This window comes from Rhinopithecus roxellana, chromosome 10 (assembly GCF_007565055.1).
Source record: "Rhinopithecus roxellana isolate Shanxi Qingling chromosome 10, ASM756505v1, whole genome shotgun sequence".
Classification (NCBI taxonomy): Eukaryota; Metazoa; Chordata; class Mammalia; order Primates; family Cercopithecidae; genus Rhinopithecus; species Rhinopithecus roxellana.
The window spans coordinates 101,643,259-101,666,064 of record NC_044558.1 but is presented as its reverse complement, the minus strand read 5'-3'; the positions used below and the strand labels follow the sequence as shown (position 1 = coordinate 101,666,064).

The 22,806-nt window shown below is 39.1% G+C and overlaps 1 protein-coding gene across 7 annotated transcripts in view; it reads left to right on the top strand.

Annotated features, from left to right (window-relative positions):
- TXNRD1 (thioredoxin reductase 1) overlaps positions 1-22,806 on the top strand; it is a 62,841-nt gene that overhangs the window by 21,762 nt on the left and 18,273 nt on the right. For all 7 annotated transcript variants that reach the window (XM_010357294.2, XM_010357298.2, XM_010357295.2 and 4 more), the window contains 10 exons: positions 3,688-3,810; positions 5,590-5,662; positions 8,125-8,244; positions 11,489-11,631; positions 12,035-12,150; positions 13,653-13,878; positions 16,521-16,613; positions 17,519-17,595; positions 18,668-18,824; positions 22,332-22,439. In XM_010357294.2, the coding sequence (XP_010355596.1) occupies positions 3,724-3,810; positions 5,590-5,662; positions 8,125-8,244; positions 11,489-11,631; positions 12,035-12,150; positions 13,653-13,878; positions 16,521-16,613; positions 17,519-17,595; positions 18,668-18,824; positions 22,332-22,439 (1,200 nt within the window). In that variant the 5' untranslated portion in view covers positions 3,688-3,723. The remainder of the gene's footprint in view (positions 1-3,687; positions 3,811-5,589; positions 5,663-8,124; positions 8,245-11,488; positions 11,632-12,034; positions 12,151-13,652; positions 13,879-16,520; positions 16,614-17,518; positions 17,596-18,667; positions 18,825-22,331; positions 22,440-22,806) is intronic.

The window sequence follows — 22,806 nt, the reverse complement described above, 5'->3', positions numbered from 1 at the left end:
TAGTTCCAGGCAATTTCCCTTCTTCAGGAGGTGGGGAATTAGTAACTTAAAGGGATTAATTCCTACCAGCCACTATGCTAATATGCATTATCTTTCTTAAACTCAGCCATTTGATGAGGTCAGGAACCTGTTAGCTTCGTTAAGGATTAGGTGATTGGTCCAAGTCACCTGGCCTTGTGAGTGGTGGTAGAGCAAGTATTTTAACGCAGGTTATTTCTGCACCACAGCCATCTATAATGGTGGGGGGGAAAAAAGTACAAAGCTGGCAAAGGATAGAAACTAAGCTTGGGGGAAAAGTCAGGATTTTAAAAGACTGCCACAGTTGAATTGCTTTCTGTATTGTTCCCTTTTGTGGGGAGCCTAGAGCAGTGTTTTAGTAGGAGTGGGGCTGGGGAAAGGGATTGGATTACTATGACAGGCAGGTGGAAGAAAAGGAAGACTATCTAATGTGTAAGCCTTGCCAACAAGTGACGAATGCCTGCAGGTCATCTACTCATATTCTGTAGCAGTGGTTCTCAAAGTGTATGAGGCCCTTTTGGCATACTTTAAGGTCAGAATTATTTTCATAATACTAAGATGCTGTTTGTCCCCCCTTTTTTTTGAGATGGAGTCTCGCTCTGTTGCCCAGGCTGGAGTGCAGTGGTGCGATCTTGGCTCACTGTGAGCTCTGCCTCCTGGGTTCATGCCATTCTTCTGCCTCAGCCTCCCGAGTAGCTGGGATTACAGGCGCCCGCCACCATGCCCGGCTAATTTTCTATATTTGTAGTAGAGACGAGGTTTCACCGTGATAGCCAGGATGGTCTCTATCTCCTGACCTCGTGATCCTCCCACCTTGGCCTCCCAAAGTGCTGGGATTACAGGCGTGAGCCACCGCACCCAGCTGCCCTTTTCACTTTAATTCTCTTGCATGTAAACTGTGAAGTTTTCCAGAGGTTCTGTGACAGGTGATGTGGCAACAAAGAAGGTTTGTAATTCTCCCCACCCTTGAGAACATACTGTGTAAGCCACCGTGCCCAGCCTGGAGTCTCAATTTTAAAGCTCTGGTTTAAGATTGTAAAGGAGTCCTGAGATGAAAATGTTTGAGAACCTCTGTAGCAGCCACCACAGTCAGCCGACATAATTTCTAGCAATTGTAATTGGAGGAGAATGGGAGCATTTTTCTCCTTTCCTTATTCCATCTCTGTGCTACCTTCTTATGCTGTCTGGGGGAGCTGTCTTCTACCTTCTATCTTATTTTTATTTTAGGTGAGGTACCACTTACATGGAATGGAATGATAGCACTTTCAATTTTAAGTTCGGTTAAAATTTTAAAACATAATGTTTCTTTCTTTTTTTTTTTTTGAAATGGAGTCTCACTCTGTTGCCCAGGCTAGAGTGCAGTGGCACGGTCTCGGCTCACTGCAACGTCCACCTCTTGGGTTCAAGCAATTCTCCTGGCTCAGCCTCCCAAATAGCTGGGACGACAGGTGCACGCCTCCACGCCCGGCTAATTTTTTTTTGTATTTTAGTAGAGATGGGGTTTCACCGTGTTGCCCAGGCTGGTGGTGAACTCCTGAGCTCAGGCAACCCGCCCGCTTCAGCCTCCCAAAGTGCTGGGATTACAGGCATAAGCCACTGAGCTCAGCCTCATAATGTTTCATTCTAAGGTCAACTGAATGCTTCAATTGCCTGGGTCTTACCAGTTTTACCTACAGTGCTTTGAAATGGTGAGGTTCATTCAGAGCTTTTTTGGTAAAATCTGTGCACTGGTTGATACAATTTGACTATAAGCTTGAACCAGGAGATCCCAGGTTAGATACAGAATTTCAGTAAGGAACAGATTGTAAACATTGGTGGAGGGAATATGTGGCTTTTCAGCATGAGGATACATTTTCTGGTATTTGTTCTAGTAGGTATGTTGGAGGAGGGGAACTCCCAGAACCATGGTTTTCATTTAGACAGCCAGTTATTGTGTTCTGTCACCATCTTTGCTAAGTTCATGCAGATAAAATGAGGTTGAGATTAAAAGTGATTGTATGTTATTTTTCCAGCAGGACATCTAACTGCATTTGTTAGTTAACTCTTAAACCAGTAAGTCATGCTCTTTGAGACTGAGTAGGGAGTCACACTAGTTCCTTGAAGCTTAATTGATCCTTTGATCGAATGGCTGTTACTACCAAATTGGTTTTCCCCCACAGTGCCTTGTATTGAAGGAGGAGCCTTGGCCATAATGCCAGTTGATGACTACTGGCTGTGTATACCAGCCTCTCATGCTAGACCTTTTGTGCAGACTGTCAGGGTGGTGCAGTCTTGCCCCCACTGTTGCTGGTTTCCAGGTGTTCTCCCTTCAGTCCCTGAGGCACTACGTATGCCCGCCATGCTGCCAACAGGTAGCCACAGTGCTGTGCTTCCTCCTCCACATTGCTCCACCGCACCCCCTTCCACATCCCAAGAACCTTGTTCTTCCGTTGACCCTAAGCCCTGCCTTTCACCCTCTGCATCTGATGGTAGGCAAGACAGAAATGTGCAGTTTGGGCTGGTAAGTTGGGGGACTCTTTTTGTTATTAAAGTTAAGACTTTTTGTTTATTTTTTTAAATGAGATGGAGTCCAGTGGTGCGATCTTGGCTCACTGTAACCTCTGTCTCCCAGGTTCAAGTGCTTCTCCTGCCTCAGCCTCCAGAGTAGCTGAGATTACAGGTGCCTGCCACCATGCCTGGCTAATTTTTGTTTTTTTAGTAGAGAGAGGGTTTTACCCCATTGGCCAGGCTGATCTCGAACTCCTGACTTCAAGTAATCCTCCCGCCTTGGCCTCCCAAAGTGCTGGTATTACAGGCGTGAGCCATTGCGCCTGGCCTAAGACTTGAGTTTTTGAAAACATTTTATTGTGCTTATTAACAACTTTCTCAGTCATTATCTCTTGTTAACATAGATTTTTATTTTAATAAGAGATAATATTAAATATGTTGCCAAAATACCATATTAAACCGATTTGAAATATAATTAATGTGTATCAGAATTATATTAGTGGAATGAAAGGATTTTTTAAAAATTAAGAGTCTTAACACCTAAATTATAAATGTCTGTTACTTGCTAAGTATATGGAAACTAAATATTAAATATGGGAGACTTCATGCATATGTAATTAAAGGAATGAACTTTGCAGAGTTGTGCCTATTTAAAATATCCTACAAAAGCAGCAACTTTCACGTTTAACTTTTCATGCAGGTCAGTATCAATTGACAGTTCTGTTCTGATTTTCTAGATGTTATGCCCCAGCCAAACAGTACAGAAAAGTCTTAAATAACTATTTGGCTGATCTTTTAAAATTGTTATATTCAGATTAAGCTATGCCCATATTTACCAAGCCCCTATCTTTAAAACCTAGTTTAAAAATTCTTGGGAAAAAGGGCTGATGGTTAAACCTGATTTAGACCTAAGCTGGTTTACTTATGTAGAGGTACTATACGAACACTTCAAAGTAGTTAGCAATGACAGTGTTTGGGGCTAATAAACTAAGATAAAGCAAGCAGTTCACAACTGTAAGGAAGGTTGAATATTTCCACCTGTATGCTGTAATTGTAAATCAAACAACATCTTCCCTTTGAAAATTCCTTTTGTTTTTCTTTAAGAAAAGGTTTTCTTACAAAGCTTTTTGGACATTGCTGATTTTAAGTTAAATTATTTTCTCTCCTGTTATTTTTCTTCAGGCTTATCAGGAGGGCAGACTTCAAAAGCTACTAAAAATGAACGGCCCTGAGGATCTTCCCGAGTCCTATGACTATGACCTTATCATCATTGGAGGTGGCTCAGGAGGCCTGGCAGCTGCTAAGGCAAGGCTCCTTGTGTTGTGTGTTGTCTGGGTGGTAGTTAGAATATTAACATCCCTGACAGAGTTCTCTCCGCTCTCTGTGGAATTTATTTGATCCACTCTTGTTACATTTTGCACATTAACTTGGGCATGATAAGGGACCACTTTATAAATCATTTTTCCAGATTGAAATATACATTACTTATATAAAAGTACAGGGCCCAGTAGTTTGGAACATGTTTCCACTCACTTTAAAATTTAGTTGATTTCTCAGAGATAATAAGGGTGTTGTGCCTGGTGCAGTGGCTCACGCCTGTAATCCCAGCACTTTGGGAGTCCAAGGCGGGTGGATCACCTGAGGTCAGGAGTTCAAGACCAGCCTGGCCAATGTGGTGAAACCCCATCTCTACTAAAAATACAAAAATTAGCTGGGCGTGGTGGTGGGTGCCTGTAATCCCAGCTACTTGGGAGGCTGAGGCAGGAGAATGGCTTGAACCTGGGAGGCTGAGTTTGCAGTGAGCTGAGATCGTACCATTGTACTCCAGCCTGGGCAACAGGAGCAAAACTCTGTCTCAAAAAAAAAAAAAATAAATATATATATATATATATATATATATGGGTATTGTGTGGAAATGGTTTGAAATTAAGCAAATATATTTCTTAATTAATATTTGTCTTTTTCACTTGAATGATTTCCCTGTTCATAACCCCTTCTCTCCAGTATAAAAAAAAGATGGAGAGCAATTGGGTTTCTTAAACCCGTTTATTAAAAATGATTTGCTTTCTGTGTATGTGAGGTTAATAACCACTAACTCTGTGGTCTGAGGGTGATTGGAAAGAGGATGTATAAATAAAGAAGTTTAGGAGTGTGGCTCCTGGTCCTAAATTAAGATAAATTTCCCATGTGAGGACCCCTTGGGCCTGTCATCCTTACCCAACAGGTTCCTTTAAAAGATGAAGTGGTTATACTTCCCTAAGGTGTAGCTTGTGTTGAATCAGTAATGGGTAGAAGTTCCCCAAGTTAGGGACAGACTGGCATGAAGCAGTGCTTTGCTGAAAGTAATTCAGGAATAATACCTGATGTGTTTTACTCCAGTGATGGTGTGTTTGAAAGACATGTAGACTCAGTCCTTTCAAATAACCTTTGGAGGTCTAGTTGCCAATATACAAAGCTTATTCTCTGAGAAAGAAAAGATACCCTGCAAAACAAACTTCTAACTCTTGTTTCCTTCCCTCAAAATAGATTTGGAAACATCATAGATATTGTCAACTTTTTAATGAGCTCCTCATGTGAAATTTTTAGGAAATCTTGTAATACAGAAGAAAAACTTCTTCAGTATTATGCTTTAGAAACCAAATTAGATTAAACTTTAAAATGATGTTTAAAATATCACCTTATAGGATACAGGTTGCATTAAGGGCTGTAGACTGTCAGTAAACCTACTTTTTCAGCTACTTGGCAACTTGCTTGGAAATGGCCACTTTCTTTTTTCAGGTATTGCTTAATCTGTTATTGTTTGAATGGAGTTATGTGAGAAGTCTAAGGTTTCCAGCTGATTCTAACAATTTTACTACTCTATTATGCATAATTTTAAAATCTACTCTCACAACTATCTGAATATCTGTTAATTTTTATCCTGGAGTTGAATTAATCATCATGATGTGTGTGAAGTACCCAGGTATTAATTACTCGTTATGCTTTAAGTTCTATAGCTTAAAAAAAAATCATGGATTTTTAACAGCTCATTTCCAATCTGTCATGTTAACCTTTTCAACTCACTTCAATAATTTTATTTTCCAGGAGGCAGCCCAATATGGCAAGAAGGTGATGGTCCTGGACTTTGTCACTCCCACCCCTCTTGGAACTAGATGGGGTAAGCTTTTAAAATACTCTAGAAGTGATGTTGCCGAAGTAGTTTTCCCCTGGCAATAATCTAACTGGCTCCTAAAGCCTAATTTAAAAAATCAAAAACTAAGTTAAAGAAAAACCAGCCCCAAAACATATATATCTTTTATTTGAGCCAAGTTAAAATGGATCAGATTAAATGCTAAAAATTTAGGTTCTTTGGCAGAGTCAAGAAGTAGAAACCTTGTCTACAAGCTATGATTTAAAGGTAAATATTTGAGTAATCTAGCATATATAGGGGCTTAATAACTGAAAATTTAAACTTTTCATATGTGGATTTCTGTTTTAAATCTGCCTCCTACATTGAACAAAACTGGAATCAGATACTTTACTGCCTAGCCCTTACTGCTTCTGAGTCTTGATGAATTATATATTCATTATTCATTTATTCAACAAATATTTATTAAACATCTATTATGAACCACGGCAGTGATGATATAGCAGTGAACTTGGCACATTCAAAGTTCCTGCCCTTGTGGAGCTTATATTCTAAGTGGGGAGACAAAAGATACATAAGAACTTTAGGAGTTGTGGTAAGTGGTATTGAAAAAATTATATAGTGGCATAGAGATGAAGTGGATAAAGGAGAGTTTAACTTTGAGAAGATTATCAAGGAAGGCATCTGAAGAGGTGACATTTAGAAGAGGCCGAAGTATGAGAATGAGCCAGCTGTCAAAAGGTGAGGCAGAACTTTCCAGGCAGCTTCTCTTTCTTCGAGGATAGCACATACAAAGGCCCTGAGGTAGGTAAGAGTCCTTCATGGTTGTGGCATAGATAATGGGAGCTGGAGGTGGTAGTGTGAGGTGAGACCAGAGAGGAAGGCAGGTGTCACTATCGAGGGTTTTGTAGGCCCAGATAGGGAATTTGGACTAATCGAAGCATATAATTTGGACTAAATTGGACTAATCAGAGCATATAAATGAGCTTTTGAAGACTCTAAGGCAGGGGAGCCATATGATAATATAACATTTTTTAAAGATTACTTGGCTCCTTGCATTAGAAGGAACCAAGAAGCAGGAAGTCCAGATAAGGCGATGTCACAATTTCCAATTCATCCATTCAGCAGACATTTAATGTGTCAATCTGTGTCAGACACTGCTCTTGTTGCTAGGTATTCCCCCTTCTGACCTGTGAAGTTTATATTCCAGAGAGACGCTGGTAGCATTCTGCTCAGAGGACCGACTTTGAGCTGTGAAGTCTGTTGCCATCTTTCACTCTTAACTCACGTCATTTTGGTCACCTGCCTGTGTTTTGTTCTAATGGAAACAAGCTGTCACCATGTTCTTTAAGCTTAGGGATACTAAAGTTTTTTTTTAGGGAGCAAGGGAAGTTATGCATCCTTTAAAAAACCAAGTGAATGCTGTAGGCCACCTCCTTAAAAAAATGCACATATACACCAAAAAAAAATTTTTTTTGAGATGGAGTCTCGCTTTGTTGCCCAGGCTGGAGTGCAGTGGCGCTATCTCGGCTCACTGCAACCTCCACCTCCTGGGTTCAAGCAGTTTTCCTGCCTCAGCCTCCTGAGTAGTTGGGATTACAGACATGTACCACCACGCCCGGCTAATTTTTTGTACTTTTAGTAGAGACGGGATTTCACCATGTTGGCCAGGCTGGTCTTGAACTCCTGACTTCAAATGATTCACCCACCTCGGCCTCCAAAGTGCTGGCATTACAGACATGAACCACCACGTCTGGCCCATATACACCAAATTTTATGTGTAGTTTAAGAACCACTGCACTCTAATCGCCCAGGATAACAACGCCTTTATCAGTTACCTCTGTGCATAGATTCAATGGCAAGTGCAGATGCTGCTTGAATTACAGTGGGGGACTACATCCTGATAAAATGCTTTGTAAGTTGAAAACAAGTCGAAAATGCATTTAGTACACCTAACCTCCTGAACATCATAGCTTAGCCTAGTCTACCTTAAACATGCTCTGAACACTTACATTAACCTACAGTGGGCAAAATCATCTAACACAAAGCCTATTTTATAATAAAGTGTTGAATATCTCATATAATTTATTGAATGCTGTACTGAAAGTGAAACACAGTATGGGTGTATGGGTATCAACATGAAGAGAAAAATCGTAAGTCGGGTCATCTATATAGGGTTGTGTACATAGTAAAATTTCAATTTCTGGCATCTTTATCAACAATCAATTAATTTTGTATCTTTGAAGTATATGGAAATCGTGGAAATCTGCCCCTCTTTTTGTTTCGTTTTAGGATGACGTTACCGTGTTTGGTATGTAAGGGTCTCTGAACTGACGAATGTTGTAAGATTTAGGAATAAACTTTATTATTGGCCACATTAAGCAAATGTAATACAATATTTCTTAGAGTTGTAAAAATTGTTGACTTTGTTCTTTGAATATTTGTAAGGCTTGGAAAGCAGGCTATAAACTGCTTTCTCAATGTTGTTGTAGGTCTCGGAGGAACATGTGTGAATGTGGGTTGCATACCTAAAAAACTGATGCATCAAGCAGCTTTGTTAGGACAAGCCTTACAAGACTCTCGAAACTATGGATGGAAAGTCGAGGAGACAGGTATGAGAGGGAAAAGCTACTCTTCTGTTTGTGCTTTTGGGGGTTTGAGCTGCAGTCTTTGTAATGCATCATCAATTTTCACGAAGAGAGCAAATAGCCTAGTTGTTTTTATTGTTTACATTTTTGATGGATATAATCACTGGAGTTATCCTTTGTCAAGTATTTACACAGTTATGGTAACAACAGATACTGCATTTGGATTATGGTATTTCTATAATATAAAATTAGAATTCTTTTGAATATATTGTCATGTAGTGTTTGTGAGAAATCATACAATGTTTATAATTTGTAAGGAAGTACTAATTGCATTTGCTCTCTTTTGAAGCTGTTGCATTTTTCTTCCTCCAAAGAAGTCTTGTTTCATGAGCCAATATTGTAGGGGGTGGGGGTTGTTTGTTGAGGAGGGGGTGGTTAGACTTTGTTGGATTAAAAATATTTAGAGTACTCTAGAAACCCTAGACGAGTTGAAGAGATTGGAATTGTTAATGTAATTTTATTTATTTATTTATTTTGAGACAGAGTCTCGCTCTGTCACCCAGGCTGGAGTGCAGTGGCGCCATCTCGGCTTACTGCAAGCTCTGCCTCCTGGGTTCACGCCATTCTCCTGCCTCAGCCTCCCGAGTAGCTGGGATTACAGGCGCCCGCCACCACACCCGGCTAATTTTTTGTATTTTTTGTAGTGACGGGGTTTCACCCTGTTAGCCAGGATGGTCTCGATCTGACCCCGTGATCCGCCTGCCTTGGCCTCCCAAAGTGCTGGGATTAACAGGCGTGAGCCACCATGCCCGGCAGAATCGTTAATTTTAGAAAGTAGATTGCATTATCTAGTAGAAGAATAAAGTGAGATTTGGCATAGCTTCCTGGCTAATTTATGACATATGCCACTCTGTTGTGAAGAGTGAAACTCCAACCCGTATCTGATTTGAGGTTTGAGACCTATGCATTATGGAGCATTTGAGGGAAAATACTCCAGCCGGTAGCCAAGTTAAACTATTTTGTGGCTTTTTCAGGGTTTTAATTGTGTATTAAATGTAAAGGCATAAATACATGCTTGGAAAAATTTTGCTGTCACTCAAACTACTTATGCTTCTTTTCTTGATGCTTTTACTTCCTACTTAAGATAATAGTACCTTTTCCAAGTCTAGAATCTTAGAAAATCACTAACTTTTAAAGCTTTATAATGTTGGGATCACACTGTTTGCTCAGATCCTTAAGAGAGGGAGGGATATAAGAAGAAATTTTGTAAAACATTGGTAATGACTGCAGCTTAGATGATTAGCATGTGTAGGTGAGTTATATACTATTCTATTCCACTCCTAGTAGAGAAACAGCAAGTCCTGAGACTTTTGTAGTGGTGGTAGACAGGCCAGGCAGGCAGGTTAGTCCAACCTTCCTGCAGCCTTCCCCACCCACAAGCTACCTGGTCCTCTAGAACCATAACCACAGTGGCATCTGCAGTTACTTTTTTTTGTTTCTTTCAGTTGAACCAATCTCTTAAGGTTCGCTCTAATTCTAACATATTATGATCATATGAATTCAATATCCATGATCTATCTGTTCTCTTGGAGACTATAAATCAGTTTTTTGTGCTGTCATTCCCACTTCCAGAGGCTGGCCAGTAAGTGTTGTAAGCCTGTTTTCAACACTTACCGTATAGCCAGTCTACTTGCCCACTGAATTAGAGACTCACATTTCTCATTTCAATGAGAGAAGCTTTCAATATATGTTGATTCTCTTCTTCTTTCTAAACCACAGCTGCCCTAGGACCTGTCTTCTGCCTACCACCAGAGTATATTTACCTGTATCTTATTTATTTCCCTAGTCGTTTATAAGATATTGATTATTGGGCCAGGTGGCTCATGCCTGTAATCCCGACAGTTTGGGAGGCCAAGGGGAAGGATAAGTTTGAGACCAGAAGTTCAAGACTACCTTGGGCAACAAAGCAAGACCCTGTCTCTAAAAAAAAAAAAAAAGATTAATTGGGCATGGAAGCCCTCTCCTATAGTCCCAGCTTCTTAGGAGGCTGAAGCAGGGGGATAATTTGAGCCCCGGAGTTCGAGGTTGCAGTGAGCTATGATTGATTGTACACTGCATTCCAGCCTGGGCAATAGAGTGAGACCCTGTCTCTAAAGAAGAGATTATTGAGGCTGGGTGCAATGACTCATGCCTGTAATCCCAGCACTTTGGGAGGCTGAAGTGGGCAGAGCACTTGAGGTCAGGAGTTTGAGACCAGCCAGGCCAACATGGCAAAACTGCGTCTCTACTAAAATTACAAAAGATTAGCTGGGCGTGGTGGCCCACACTTGTACTCCCAGCTACTTGGGAGGCTGAGGCACGAGAATAGCTTGAACCCTGGGGTTGGGGGGTCAGAGGTTGCCGTGAGCCCAGGTTGAGCCACTGCATTCCAGTCTGGGCAACAGGGCAAGATTCTGTCTGGGCGAGGAATAAAAAAGAGAGATTATTTGAATACCCAAGGGTTGATTTTTATCCTTTGAAATTTAATATTACTTTAGTGCCCTGAGGATTAATTTAATTATGATAGAATCAAAAAGAATAAAAATGTTTTCTCTTTGATGAGATATGGGAGTTTGGAGGGAAATGTGATAGACTCTTAAAATTCTGTCTAAATGAACTGTCAGTGAATTTTTTCCATAAAAGGCTAGATGGTAAATATTTTAGGATTCTTGGGGCATAGGGTCTCTAGTAGCTACTTAACTCTGCCCATGTAGTGTGAAAGTAGCACTAGAAAATATTGAAATAAATAAGCATGGCTGTATTTTAATAAAACTTTATTTACAGAAAGGTGATGGGCTGGATTGGCCCATGGTTTCAGTTTGCCAGTCCCTGGCATAAACATTGTTACTAGTTTAGTAACTCCATACTTGGCTACATCAGAATCTCTTGGATTTTCTTACAAACAGAGAATCCTAAGCCTTAATATATCCCAGAAATCAGTAAAATTCAAGTTCATTTCTAGATAAAGAAGGGAAAAGTTTGTGTATTGTTATTTTAGTTTAAAATTGTCAGGAGATCTGTCTTGTATTATTTAACTGTATTAGTCTTATAAAAGAGAAAGAATATTTGAAGATGAAAAAGTGGCATATGTGCTCAAAATGGAGGATTTGCTCTTTTAGATTGCCTTTTAGAGCTCTGCTCCTTGTATTTCACTTGAGTGATTATTGAGAAATGATCTTTGCCAGGAGTTGAAAAGCCAAACAAGATTTTGTCTTATTTTCTTATACAGTTAAGCATGATTGGGACAGAATGATAGAAGCTGTACAGAATCACATTGGCTCTTTGAATTGGGGCTACCGAGTAGCACTGCGGGAGAAAAAAGTTGTCTATGAGAATGCTTACGGGCAGTTTATTGGTCCTCACAGGATTAAGGTAATTATGTGACATCCTGACTAGTTTGTTTTTTTTTTTTTAAAGCTTTGGCTGGAAAATGTTAAAGTATTATAATAAAAGTAATAGCCACTGTGACCCAGACTATCTAGTTTGGTGATTTTGCTGTCATATCATCCTATGGGGCCTTGTGTGGAGGTATGGTAAAATGTAAGCGTACTGGACCAGACCACCTGGATTTGAGGTTTGGCTCTGGCACTTACTAGCATTGTGACTTCGAGCAAGTCTGTTAACTACTCAGTCTTAATTTATCCTTTTTACTATATTATTGTCCTCATTATGAGGATGAAATGAGACAATGTAGTGAATGGCCTTTGTTAACTATGAAGTTTACAATTCTGAGGAATGATTACTTAATAAGGTTTTCATATTGGTTCCTTTGTAGGCAACAAATAATAAAGGCAAAGAAAAAATTTATTCAGCAGAGAGATTTCTCATTGCCACTGGTGAAAGACCACGTTACTTGGGCATCCCTGGTGACAAAGAATACTGCATTAGCAGGTAAAGAAAAAAAGCAGGATGGAAAAGAAAAACCTATTGTGGATTTTGCTTTCACATTTTTCTTCAAACCCATGTCGTCAATTTTTTGGACTTCAGACAGATTTCTTTGCCACATTGTGCCCTCTCTGGGGGCAGGGGTTTGGGAGAGAGAAAAAGGAAAAATGATTTTAAAGGAGAACATTTTAAATATTGAAAACCAAACATTGGTCATCTTGCTACACAGAATTAGTATCACTAACATACAAGTATAGATTTATATTTGCATTTGTATTTGAAATTTATGCATGTATGAGTATGTAAGTATGTAATCAATGGATATTCACATTTTGTAAAATAGGTATGATACATATATACATTTAGATTTTGTAAAATGAGGATCATATATTTTACCCTTTAACCCTTGCAGAGTGGCTGCTAAAAGAATTAAAGGCTGGCAGGTCATTTAGATTTATCAGAATGTAGACCCTACTCAGTGCTGTTTGAATGGTTACAGTGTCAGTGTAGAAGGACCTCCTGAAATGAGTCAAGCAAGGAGATGTTTTGCTGTGTGGTTTATTTTTGCCTGTCAAATGGTAACACTGGTGACATTGTTCAGGAGCTTTCAATTATGAAGTCATTAAGGCAGAGTGTTGGTAAATGTGACTTCTTGGATCCTTTTTGCTCGGGAGTTGCTGATTGTGTTACTCTTCTCCTTAAGGCTCTTTTTGGTATATGCTTTTATCCTTTCTCACATGGTGGAAGGGGGAGAGGTAGGTCTCAGGGGCATTTTTTATGAGGCCATTAGCCCCATTCATGAGTGCTCTGCCCTCATGGCCTAATCACCTCCCAAAAGCCCCACCCCTGATATCATTGCCTTGGGGTTTAGGATGTTAATCTATGCATTTTGGGGGTACATAGACATTCAGACAATAGCAGGCCCCCTTCTGATATTTTTTAAAAACTCATTCTCTAACAATGCTTTTATGATCTCTGTGTCCCTAGCTCAACTAGAAGACTTTTGTCAGGTTCTACTTTTTATAGTTGACTTTTATATTATAAGATATTGAAAGTTTTTTTCCCCCCTGTTCTTGTCCACATTCTTAATAATAATTGATGTTTCAGCTGAAGACAAGTAACACAGGTTTTTCCACCTCAGAGAGAGCTGAATGGTGGCATGAGGATGGAGGTTAGGGTCTGCAAATCTATGATTTATTCCAAACAGTTCAAAATCATTTAGTGTGAAGATGAATTGGACTAACTGACTAATATCAGAAGTCACACAGTTTGCTGTGTTTAGCTATGGGTAGCTTGAGCTACTCCCAAAGCAACTGAGTGGCAAGAAAGGGTATCTAAGAATTATAAAACCTTCTCATGTATTCATGTGTGTAGCTAGTAGAATGTTTATCATCTTGAAAGTATGTTCTTATCAAAGTAAAAATGTGTACTTGGATTTAGTAATTATTCATATAGGAACTTTTTTTTTCTTCTTTCTTTCTTTCTTTTTTTTTTTTTTCTTTTTCCAGTGATGATCTTTTCTCCTTGCCTTACTGCCCGGGTAAGACCCTGGTCGTTGGAGCATCCTATGTCGCTTTGGAGTGTGCTGGATTTCTTGCTGGTATTGGTTTAGATGTCACTGTTATGGTTAGGTCCATTCTTCTTAGAGGATTTGACCAGGACATGGCCAACAAAATTGGTGAACACATGGAAGAACATGGCATCAAGTTTATAAGACAGTTTGTACCAATTAAAGTAAGTGGGTTTGCCTGTAGGTTTGTTGATTCTACAGTCATGGTAAAAGGCAAAAAGAGAGTTGAGTTGGTGGTGGAAGCATCCTTTGAGCATTATAAACCATCAGGAATGCTGATTCCCCTACTGCTGTATGCTGGTATATAAACTTGTACCTCCCTACCATCTAAACACCTATATAGCTTTGTTCTTATTTATAGATTAATAATGTCTTCCTTTGTCAACTTTCTCACTTTTGGTTTTCTTCTGTTCTCTTCTGTTTAACGCTTTCCTTTATGCATTCCTTTGTCATCTTTGGTCTGTTAATATTTTGTTTCTTCATATGCACCAGAGATTTAAATAAGATTTCAAGACTAGACCCTACCTGCACTCCCTGGCTCCCCATAGGACATTTCCCCCTTGGTATATGGTACAGTCTCAACATAAACACTACATACTTCTGGCATCCCGCTTATCTCATTTATTTATGTGTACTAACCTTTTTCGCTCTTTTAATCTTTTGAAAAGATCTGATACTATGCCAAGTCACACCTGGGATTTGTTAACATTGTCAGAAATGTTTTGATACATAAGAGCGACAAAATTGAACACTTAGTGTACGTCTCAGACTAATAGATAATTTTCTCTAGTGCAGGGAAAATGGTGGGACTATTTTGTTAAACTTAAGGAATTATAGTTGTCATTTTTTTTTCATCTCTCAGTGAGTTGACTTGAGTTGTGTATGTGACTATGGATCTCCTAATGCTGATAGATAAGAATATGAACTTTGGGATTGGAACGACCTGAATTCACATACTATTCTGCCAGTTTCTTGCTCTATGACTTTGGAAGAGTTACCTCTCTGAACCTGTTTCTTCTGTAAAATGAGGTTGATAACAGCATCTAACAATTCTTGTGAGAATTGCATTAGCCAACACTTACAAAGTAATTAGAAAAGTACCTGGTAGAGAGTAAGTCTAAAGTGAATCTATCTCATAATATTGTTGTGAAGATTAAGGCACAAATTTCCTGGAAGCTGTCAGTGCTTGATTACTGTAGCTGTTTTTTATTTTTACTTTTTTTTTTTTTGAGACGGAGTTTGGCTCTGTCACCCAGGCTGGAGTGCAGTAGTCCAATCCCGGCTGACTGCAACCTCTGCCTCCCAGGTTCAAGCGATTCTGTTGCCTCAGCCTCCTGAGTAACTGGGGCCACAGGTGCGTGCCACTACACCTGGCTAATTTTTGTATTTTTAGTAGAGAGGGCTTTCACCATGTTGGCCAGGCTGATCTTCAACTCCTGACCTCAAGTGGTCCTCCCAGAGCAGCTTCCGAAAGTGCTGGGATTACAGGCTTGAGCCACTGCGCCTGGCCTGTAGCAGTAGAGGTATATATGCTATATTTGCAGTAGAGCTATGATTCATAACAACAGTAAACAATAGTTGTATGTATATGCAGTACTGATAGAAAGTAACATCTTCCTATATATATATTTTTTTAACATTTGGGGAGTTGTGGACCCTTTTGAAAACCTGGTGGACTATTCCTAGTAAAATAGGGTTACCAGAGTATCTGATTCCCACAGCTGGGTATTAAACTCTTGCTGTATTATAAAATGACCGAATGGAAGGAACCTTCTGTGGAGAGTGGGGAGAGGGTACATTTTTTTACAGAGAATGTAGTATATGTAGAAAGGCTCTGTGGGAAGAAATATTGTTCTAGATACAAAAAAGGCCTGATTGAAGTACAAAAGTGAATAAGGGTGGAGGTGGAATGAGGCCCTTAATGTTTCCAAACTAATCTTAAGCAATGGACCAGTTAAGCTCTTTTCCAAGGATTAGAACATTTTAATTAAAGTTAAATAAGAAAGACTTTTCCAGTATGTTCAGAGAGGCTTATTTAACTATATAAGAAGGAAAGGGAATTCAGGAAGGAAATTTTTATTATTTATTGGTGTCAAATAAAATAACCCTGGATAGTTTTCCAGGTGGGTTTCTAAGTCATTAAACCTAGTCTATAGGTTGTCGTTGACATCTATGTGTAGCGGGTTGATACATTTATTCTCATCTGCCATCACTCAAGTATCAGGGCTTGCTCATTTCTTTCTACATCCTTAACAACTGAAAACACCCCCTGGTTCTGATAAACACCCACATCTCCTTGCCCACTCCGATTTTTAAGACTTTCTAGCTGTTACCCATATCACTATTGACCTACTCTAATTTAATCTATCCTTTGTTGTCAATGAAAGCTGAGCATCTGTAGTCAAAAGAGAATCTCTGAGTTTGGGCAACAGTTGCCCTTCGTGGGATTAATGGTTCTGGGTGAATCACAAGATAGAAACCTGGGAAAAGCAGTAATTCATTGGTTTGATTTTAGGGATGGTAGTGTGCTTTGTGTAGCTTGCTTTTTCCCCCCATTTTTCTCTGAATTTTATTGTTTGAGAACTCTTTAAAAGAAAGCCCTTCTAGCAAACAACATTGAGCAGTGAAAAAGAAGGAGATAATCATTTATCATCCTGATAATGTTAAGTGAGGGAGATGGGACATAAAAGACCTATCAAGCAAGATTTTATATTTTAACTTTGGGTTAACCAGATGGAAGGGGAAGGTAGATAATCCAACTTGATAAATGTCCTTATTTCACAGTAAAACTTCATCACTCTTACAGATTGAACAAATTGAAGCGGGGACACCAGGCCGACTCAGAGTAGTAGCTCAGTCCACCAATAGTGAGGAAATCATTGAAGGAGAGTATAATACGGTAAGGAATGGGCCCAGGTTAATACTTTATCAGAAAGCAAATAACGTGCTTATTGGGTATCTTATAGGAACTTAAAATGGCTCTTAGTGATTTCCAAATGTACTGTTTCTATGCCCATTCTAAGACATCTCAGTAACATATAATATTAAAATTTGTTTTGGTGGCTGGGCGTGTTGGCTCACGCCTGTAATCCCAGCACTTTGGGAGGCCAAGGCGGGTGGATCACGAGGTCAAGAGATTGAGACCATCCTGGCCAGCATGGTGAAACCCTGTCTCTACTGAAAATGCAAAATTTAGCCGGACGTGGTGGTGTTCGCCTGTAGTCCCGGCTACTCGGGAGACCGAGGCAGAAGAATCGCTTGAACCCAGGAGGCGCAGATTGCAGTGAGCCGAGATTGTGCCACTGCACTCCAGCCTGGGCAACAGAGCAAGACTCCGTCTCAAAAAAAAAAAAAAAATTGTTTTGGTAAAGGTATGGCTTCAGATTTTTTCCACTATGACTTAAAGTATTATTAGTCAAATGGCTATACAAAGGCAACAGAATTTTTAAATGAGCCAGAATTTCTTTCCTGTGTTGTTTTCTTTCATCTCCCCAGACAACCACTTAAAAAATAATTTGGTTATACACTATGATGTCGTTGTCTTTAAACTTGGATAGGTTTATTAATTATGAATTCTCTTTTTCCTAATAAGAAATGGAAAATAATTTCTAATATATATGTTCAAAGGATTTTTTCTGAAGATTTAAATTTATTTAAACTCTTGCATTATTTTCTTAGTGAAATACTTATTTCCGAGCTTGAAAAATGAGATCAGATTAGCTTAGTAAGCAGAGAAAAATATGATTAAGTAATAAATGCAAAGCCTTTTTGTTATTAGTCACTAATATATTAATAATTTTTCAGGTGTTGCTGGCAATAGGAAGAGATGCTTGCACAAGAAAAATTGGCTTAGAAACTGTAGGGGTGAAGATAAATGAAAAGTAAGAAAAAACCTTTATTATATCATATTTATTTATTTACTTATTTATTTTATTTGAGACAGAGTTTCTCTCTTGTCTCCCAGGCTGTAGTACAATGGTGTGATCTCGGCTCACTGCAACCTCCGCCCACTGAGATCAAGCCATTCTCCTGCCTCAGCCTCCCATGTAGTTGGGATTACAGGCATGCACCACCATGCCCGGCTAATTTTTGTATTTTTAATAGAGATGGGGTTTCGCCCTGTTGGTCAGGCTGATCTTAAACTCCTGACCTCAGGTGATCCACCTGCCTTGGCTTCCCAAAATGCTGGGATTACAAGTGTGAGCCACTGTGCCTGGTCTGTTATGTCATATTTAATACTATTTCAGTTATTTACAGCGTTGGTCAATTATAGAATTTTAGTTTTTTGTTTGTATGTTTGTTTTTTTGAGACAGAGACTCGCTCTGTCACCCAGGCTGGAGTGCAGTAGTGTAATCTCGTGTCACTGCCACCTCCGCTTCCTGGGTTCAAGCAATTCTTGTGTCTCAGCCTCCCTGGTAGCTGGATTACAGGTGCCTGTCATCACACCTATAATCATGCTGGCCAGGCTGGTCTCCATCTTTTGGCCTCAGGTGATCTACCCACATCAACCTCCCAAAGTATTGGAATTACAGGTGTGAGCCACTGTGCCTGGCTGAATTTTAGATTTTTTAAAGCTAATTTTTACCATAGTTGAAGAGCTCGACTAGAAAACTTCTCTTCCAGTGCCATTCACATTAGTATTTCCTGTTTGTTTTCTTTTTCCATTTTGGGGGGAGTTATAATTTAGAATCCTCACTCTTAGCCACTGTGTTGGAGTTCTTCCATTCTAAAATTTCTTAGTTTTCTTGTTTCTTTGATTTTCAGAATAGTGACCAGAATTGTCATGAAAAGCTATTTTGTTCCTTTGAGCTGTTTTGTTATATTTTTAATACATTAGAACGTTGCCCTCAGCTAGAGTCACAATTTTGGGCTTCCCTGGGAAAACAGAGGATTTTGTTCTCCTTAATTAATAATGGTAATTAATGATTATTTTTAACTGTATAAAATTGCAGGACTGGAAAAATACCTGTCACAGATGAAGAACAGACCAATGTGCCTTACATCTATGCCATTGGCGATATATTGGAGGATAAGGTGGAGCTCACCCCAGTTGCAATCCAGGCAGGAAGATTGCTGGCTCAGAGGCTCTATGCAGGTTCCACTGTCAAGGTGAGTGTTGTGCTTGTTGCTCGTTAGATACTGTTGTCAGCAATACTCCCAGTTCCTTATTTAGGGGGCACTTGGGAAGTTTTGCAGATCTTGACTAATTTAGTTATTTTGGTGATGGCATCCTAGATGTCCTTTATTAGCTGTATTTCAGACAAGATATTATTAAGGCTGCTGTACATTGTGACTTTATTATGAAAACTGACACTCGACCGCGCACAGTGGCTCAGGGCTGTGATTACAGGACTTTGGGAGGCCGAGGCAGGCCGATCACCAGGTCAGGAGTTCAAGACCAGCCTGGCCAACATGGCGAAACCCCGTCTCTACTAAAAATACAAAAATTAGCCATGCGTGGTGGCGTATGCTTGTAATCCCAGCGACTCTGGAGGCTGAGGCAGGAGAATTGCTTGAACCGGGAACTGGGAGGCGGAGGTTGCAGCAAGCCAAGATCGCGCCACTGTACTCCTGCCATGGCTACAGAGCAAAACTCTGTCTAAAAAAAAAAAAAAAGAAAATTGACATCTTGGATTCACACTATGAATAAAAAGAACTTGATTAATAGGTTTCAGCACTATTGTTGAATAGTGTACTTTATATCCATATACTCTAAATAGTTACATTTTATATCTATGTCATCATTACCAATATAAATAAAATGTTCTGAGTCTTTTTATGGCACTTATCTAGGCTATAAAAGGACTTGAGGATTTAGGTAATGGTGTCGGTATGCAAAGCAGCTTAAACCACTCTTCAGGCCTTATTACCCAGTCCTTAGAAAATAATCTGTCTTAGAATGTTGAATACATTAAATGTTATATTAAATTTTAAAGTGATTTTTTAAAAGCCAGTATAGGATGTTAAAACTCTTCAGTATGTTTCATGGGACTAGATGGCCAGAAAAGAATAAAGACAGCTGTTTTTTAAAAAGGATTCCAGAAACATTAGTTGTAAATAATGTTGGCGTTACCCATTTTTTCCTTATCATGGTTTCAGTTGGTTACAGTAATGGGAACCTCAAAGAGTGATGCTAGCAAAATTTGTGACCTGGGGTTACTTGGGATGTAATGTAATAAAATCTCGTATTTTGAATTAATGGATTGAGGGTTAAGATATTGAATGCCAGATTGATTATTTAGGGAATAGCAGTTGGTTCATACTACTATTTAGAAAATTTAGAATACATTTAACAAGACTGCCTCTTTGAATTACATCTTGTGTGCATTGTAGCAGTTGTTGCGTATCGGGTATCTCAATATAGCTTGAGATTGGATGCATTTAATTTATTCTTAAATTCATATCTCAGTGGTTTCCTTAAAAAAAAAAAAAAGCTAAATCATTGAATGGAGTTGTGCTTTAAAGTAAGATATGGCTGGGCACAGTGGCTCACACCTGTAACCCAGCACATTGGGAGGCTGAGGCAGGAGGATCACTTGCCCAGGAATTTGAAACCAGGCTGGGCAACATGGCGAAACCCTATCTCTACAAAATATACAAAAAATGAGATGGGTGAGGTGGCATGTGCCTCTAGTCCCAGCTACTCAGAGGGCTGAGGTGGAAGAATAAACTGAACTTGGGAGGTCAAGGCTGCAGTGAGCTGTGATCATGCCACTGCAGTCCAACCTGGGCATCAGAGTAAGACCTTGTTTCCAAAAAAACAGAAATTCATGAGTCTTTTTGTTTCCTTGGACATACTATTGTATGTCTCAGCCGTAATCTAAGAAGACCTCTGTAGACCTCAGGAACTCTCTTTACACATGCAATTCCATCTGCTTTGGTTTTCTGACTTGCAACTTGAAACCACCTTGACTTACAAGAAAGACTCTGGTCTCTGTTTGAGCTCTCCCTCCCTGCACTGAGGCTTAGAAACTGCCTCTGAGCAGTAAGCTGGAGCAGTCACAGGACTCATCTCATTTGTTTCCCTTCCCTCCGGGATCACAGGCTTGCACTGCCTCTTGGTCAGTGTCTTAAAAAGTGTTGCTCCATCCTTGTCTGGTTTTCTAGTTGTTTAAAGCAGGAGGGTGAATCTAGTCCCTGATACACCATTGTGGTGTAAGTGATTGTCTGCCTTTATTTTAAATTAGAATTCCAAGGGTCTATGTATTTTTTTTAGAGAAAATTGATTATATTTATTGTTTCTAGAGGCGAGCATGTTTTAAAGATTTTATCTCCCTGTTTTAGAGAGTGAGAATTGCACTTCTCTTATTTTAAATGCAGAATGTTACTTTGGATCACCTCTGTGTATAACCGCTAGGCTTTTACCAGATGGCATTATAAACCCTTGGCATTTACATAATATATTTTTTCACAATTCACAGCAGCATATTAAAGGTTCTGAGAAACCTGATAGAGGAACTCATTTATTTGCTTAATCCAGCTCTTTACAAGTTCATTTGACTATGGAATCCTCTTGTCCTCTGTACCTATTAACATCGTACAGTATGCTTTGAATATAGTCCTAAGAGTTAACCTTTTTTCCCTCATGGTTTTCTTTACCATTTTAATGGCTGCATAGTGCAGTTTTACATTATAAGAGTATGAACTACAGAATCACTTTCTGATTGGGATTTTTTTTTTTTTTTTACTTTTTTTTTTTGAGATGAAGTCTCACTCTTGTCCCCCAGGCTATAGTGCAGTGGTGCGATCTCGGCTCACTGCAACCTCCACCTCCCAGGTTCAAGCGATTCTCCTGCCTCAGCCTCCCAAGTAGCTGGGATTACAGGCGCCTGCCACTATGCCCAGCTAATTTTTGTTATTTTTAGTAGAGATGGCATTTCACCATGTTGGCCAGGCTGGTCTCGAACTCCTGATCTCAGGTGATCCACCCGCCTCAGCCTCCCAAAGTGCTGGGATTACAGGCATGAGCCACCATGCCCGGCCCTAATTGGGATTTTTAAGCTACTCCAACATTCCCACTATTGAGTATTACAGCAATGTTCAATTAATACATGTAGCCTTTTCTGTATATCAGACTATTACTATGTTAGTATTGTATATTATAGTAAAATATAGTAATAGATCATCTATATGTTAAATTATATCTATAATCTTATTATAGATTTCTATAGGTGGGATTATTGGGCCAAAAGGATAAAATGTTTTATAGCTGTTAATATGTATTACCTAATTGATGTTTTAAAGAAGTCTTTTAATTTTTTTATCACTGATAATACAAGACTATCAGATTTGGGTACACCAGTATTATTTTTGGCTGCTTTATTAAGGGGAAAGAAAGCGTGTCATTGTTGATAACATCAGTTATTTGATGGATAGAGAAGCTGCATGAATCTTTTTCTCATAGTCTTACTAGACTTCACACTTTTACTAAACTTTTCAAATAAGTTAATGGTTCTCAATGTAGTAGAATATCTGGGATTGAGACTTCACATACTTTTGGTAGAAATTTATTACTCTTATTTCCTTTGTCAATTTTGAACTTTCTTGAAGTGTACCTTTCTTTTTTTAAGTTAGAACTTTGCCTTATTATAACTCCTTACCTCCATTTTTAAACAGTGTGACTATGAAAATGTTCCAACCACTGTATTTACTCCTTTGGAATATGGTGCTTGTGGCCTTTCTGAGGAGAAAGCTGTGGAGAAGTTTGGGGAAGAAAATATTGAGGTGAGTTCTTTTCCTCTTTTCTCCTATGTTATATCACTACTTTTTTTTCTTCAGAATTTTAACGTATACAGAAGAGTTGAAAAAGAGTACAAAGAATTTCCATATACCCATTATCCAGATTCGTATATTACTAACATTGTGCCAATTTATTTTATACACTTTTAGTAGTTTCTCATTCTCTGTGTATGTGTGTGTTTCTGTGAATCATTTGAGAGTAAGTTGAATGCTCTTTTACCCCTAAATACTTTATTGTGTATTTCTGTGAATGAGGGCATTTTCTTATGTAACCATAATGTAGTTACCACTTTTAGGAAATTTAGTATTGGTATAATAATTTTTATCTGATTTAACTTTCATTTTCTAATTC